This window comes from Octopus bimaculoides, chromosome 29 (genome assembly GCF_001194135.2).
Source record: "Octopus bimaculoides isolate UCB-OBI-ISO-001 chromosome 29, ASM119413v2, whole genome shotgun sequence".
NCBI classification, from domain to species: Eukaryota; Metazoa; Mollusca; class Cephalopoda; order Octopoda; family Octopodidae; genus Octopus; species Octopus bimaculoides.
This window is the reverse complement of record NC_069009.1, coordinates 3144712-3148474: the sequence shown is the minus strand read 5'-3', so window position 1 is coordinate 3148474 and position 3763 is coordinate 3144712. Positions and strand designations below refer to the sequence as shown.

General features: G+C 44.0%; 1 protein-coding gene across 1 annotated transcript in view; it reads right to left on the bottom strand.

The window, feature by feature from the left end:
- Window positions 1-13: 13 nt before the first annotated feature.
- The window catches only part of LOC106871536 (exportin-6), a 28280-nt gene continuing 24530 nt past the window's right edge, over window positions 14-3763 (bottom strand). The window contains exons 19-21 of the mRNA XM_052977838.1: window positions 3525-3733; window positions 2341-2571; window positions 14-706 (exon numbers count right to left, since the gene is read on the bottom strand). Of these exons, the coding sequence (XP_052833798.1) occupies window positions 605-706; window positions 2341-2571; window positions 3525-3733 (542 nt within the window). The 3' untranslated portion in view covers window positions 14-604. The remainder of the gene's footprint in view (window positions 707-2340; window positions 2572-3524; window positions 3734-3763) is intronic.

The window sequence follows — 3763 nt, the reverse complement described above, 5'->3', positions numbered from 1 at the left end:
TATATATGTGCGTGTGTGTATGTATGCATGTGCATATGCCTATATATGTGTGTGTACACATATACAATATATATATTTATACATGCACACATGCACAATCAAATGGAAATAATATAGATTATCTGAATAGTACATAAGAGGTAAGTCGGGCAGACGCCAGAACACCACTGGGATTGGGGGGTGGAGAGGGACCAGAAGGAGGGGGAGCGGACAAACGGGGTGTTGGGAGTATGGGGAGCAGACAGCATAGATTTGGAGTCAATACAAGAAGTCGGCAGTAATTATAGCAAAAGGTCATGGCGGAGGTGACCCTTCTGAGGTCGACCCAAAACGAGGCAGACAAAGGGGAAAGGTCACCGAATGTAAAGGTCACAAAGAGGTCGACCACGCTCTCTTCCTCCCTCTCCTTCGACCCACATACACCAAGATCAGGCAGGTTGGGACCAATAAGCTTTAGTGCTTCTGACGAATCCGTGTGGGTTTTTGGCAGCAGGCATGTCCATTCCAGTGGAGTAGATTTGTATGTGAATGAGAGGAGGTGGTCATTTTAGTTTAGTTAATTAATTCATTAAACAGTCCAGTGACAGTCAGCTTGGTCGTGGGTTCAAAACTTGAAGGAGCCTGCTGGTAAACTGCTGTTGATGAGACGATAGTAGCGGAGGTCGTTGACAAATCGGTTAACACTCTGGGTGAAAGAGGGCATGTCCTGTGGAGAGAAAGATGAGAGAGAGTCAGTGAGACAGTGAGGGATAGGGGTTGTGGGTAAGTGCACAAAGTAGTGAGTAAGCGTTGGTGTGTCTGTATGAAAGAGGGTGTGAGAAAGAGAGAGTGTGTGACAATAAATGAGAGAAAGAGAGAGTGTATGTTAGTGAATGTGAGAGAGAGACTAGAGAGAATGAGTGAGGCAGTGTTATATCGCAATACTACACAATACTATAGGCGCAGGAGTGGCTGTGTGGTAAGTAGCTTGCTTACCAACCACATGGTTCTGGGTTCAGTCCCACTGCCTGGCACCTTGGGCGAGTGTCTTCTCCTATAGCCTCGGGCCGACCAAAGCCTTGTGAGTGGATTTGGTAGACGGAAACTGAAAGAAGCCCGTCGTATATATGTATGCACATATATATATATATGTATGTGTGTTTGTCCCCCCACAATTGTTTGACAACCGATGGTGGTGTGTTTACGTCCCCGTAACTTAGTGGTTTGACAAAAGAGACCGATAGAATAAGTACCAGGCTTACAAAAGAATAAGTCCCGGGGTCGATTTGCTCGACTAAAGGCGGTGCTCCAGCATGGCCGCAGTCAAATGACTGAAACAAGTAAAAGAGTAAAAGAGTGGTTGTGTGAGCTGCGAATCCTCATCGCCAACTGTTATCCAGCACCTTCGGATGATCTCTACTCAACTGCTACACAACTCCTACTCGACTGCTACTCAACAGCTACTCGACTGCTATTCAACACACCTACCATGGCCAGACTACCTCTATTTATATGCCTTGGGAGATCCTACTTCTTCGCCTGGCGGACGTCGCCACAACAGGCAGTGAGGGATAGAGGTTGTGAATGTGTGACAGAGGGTGCATAAGATAGTGAGAGAGAGATGGTGCGTAGTATGTAAACCAGAATGTATGTGTATGTGAATACATGAAAGAGTCAGTGACTAATGAAGAGAAAGAGAGTCGGTGAATAGTAGAGAGAGAGAGAGTCGGTGAATAGTAGAGAGAGAGAGAGTCAGTGAATAGTAGAGAGAGAGAGAGAGTGAGTAAAGTAGTGAGGAAAAGAGTGTGTAAGTGCATGCCAAACGGTGCCTAAGATAGTGTGTGAGAGTTGGTGTATTTGTATGTAAAGCAGAATGTGTAAGTGCGCATGTGTGTATATGTAAGAGAGTGTGAGACAAAAGACAGTATGTGTGTGTGTGTGTGTGTGTCAATGAACAAGAGTGAGAGAGAGAAAGATTAGACTGAGAGAGGCTGTGAGGGACAGTAGTAGTAGCAGCAGTGATGGCGAACCTTGTGGTGGTGGTGGTGGTGGTGGTGGTATGGTGGTGATGACAATGTGGTGGTGGTGGTGGTGGTTGTAGTGGTGGCAATTAAGATGGTTGCTTTGGTTGTGGTGATGGTAGTAGTAGTGGTGATGATGCTGGTTACTATAGCAATACCGATGGTGATGGTGGTTGTGATGACAAAGGTTGTCATAGTTACGACAATGCTGATGATAGTGATGCTTGCAACAATGGCTATAATGGTTGTGATGATAGTAATGGAGCCTCTACACTGCTAAAAACAATTGATAAATTGCCCTCAATTTTCGTTGGACCTTACTCCATTCAACTCAACTTACTTTGTCCATTTTGAAATTCTGTCCTAGCACGGTCCTCTGGTCGGCCGCAAGCCCATCGCAGCTATTGAGGAAGTTTGGCAAGAACTGGGTGTAGAAGTTATCAAAGTCTACAGAGGCCATATTGTACACACTAATGGCTATCTCTTCCTGCAGGAGGTCATGGGACTTCTGTAGCAGGACCTGGATAAACACGTTGAGGAATTGGTAAAGCAAAGCTTCCCGGAACACCTTCTGGAAATGGAGCAGAGAATACAAAGACAATTAATTAAAGACGGAGAGAAAAAGCAAGAGATGGATATACCATGCTGGCATGGGTTGGACAGGTTAGCAGGAGCTGGTTACACAGAAAGCTGTACCAGGCTTTACCATCAGTTTTGGCATGGTTTCTATGGCTGGATGTCTTTCCTAATGCCATCCAACCATTTTACATAATGTCCTGGGTGCTTTTTTATGTGACACCAGCACATGTACACATCATCATCATTTAACATCTGCCTTCCATGCTAGCATCAGTGGGATGGTTCCACAATAGCTGGCCAGGCCAAAGCCTGCACCAGACTTCTCTGACTATTTTGACAGGTTTTTTACAGCTGGATGCCCTTCCTATTATCAACCACTCAGCAGAGTGGACTTAGTGGTTTTTTTACATGGACACACGATAAAATGGACATGGACACATGATAAAACACTGCTGATGATATATATATATATATATATATATATATATATATCATCATCATCATCGTTTAATGTCCGCTTTCCATGCTAGCATGGGTTGGACGATTTGACTGAGGACTGGTGAACCAGATGGCTTCACCAGGCTCCAATCTGATCTGGCAGAGTTTCAACAGCTGGATGCCCTTCCTAACGCCAACCACTCTGAGAGTGTAGTGGGTGCTTTTACGTGCCACTGGCACGAAGGCCAGTCAGGTGGTACTGGCAACGGCCACGGTCGAAATGGTATATATATATATATATATATATATCTACAGGGTGTCCACAAAGTCTGGGTACACAGGGATTAACACATCCTTTAAGAAATTATTATTTCATATATTTAATTGTTTATGCTATGATTTTATTTACTCCATGTACCCAGACATTGTGGACACCCTGTATGTATATATATATATATATATATATATATATGCAAGCCTGTATGTATGTAGAGATGTGCTTCTTACCTTGTGGTAGAGTTTCCATTTGGTATTGAGCGTTTCCAAAGATTCGAGGTTCTGTCGGAACAGAGCAATATCTGGCTGGAGGAATGATTGACCAAACGCCTGGCAATGATAACAGCAACAGGATACAAGAGGAACAACATTAGTTACAAAGAATGGTAAAATGGTGAAGGTGGTGGTGGCAACCCTTAGAACCACCTCAACCCCTAACTCTCTTGTATTATATATATATATATATATAT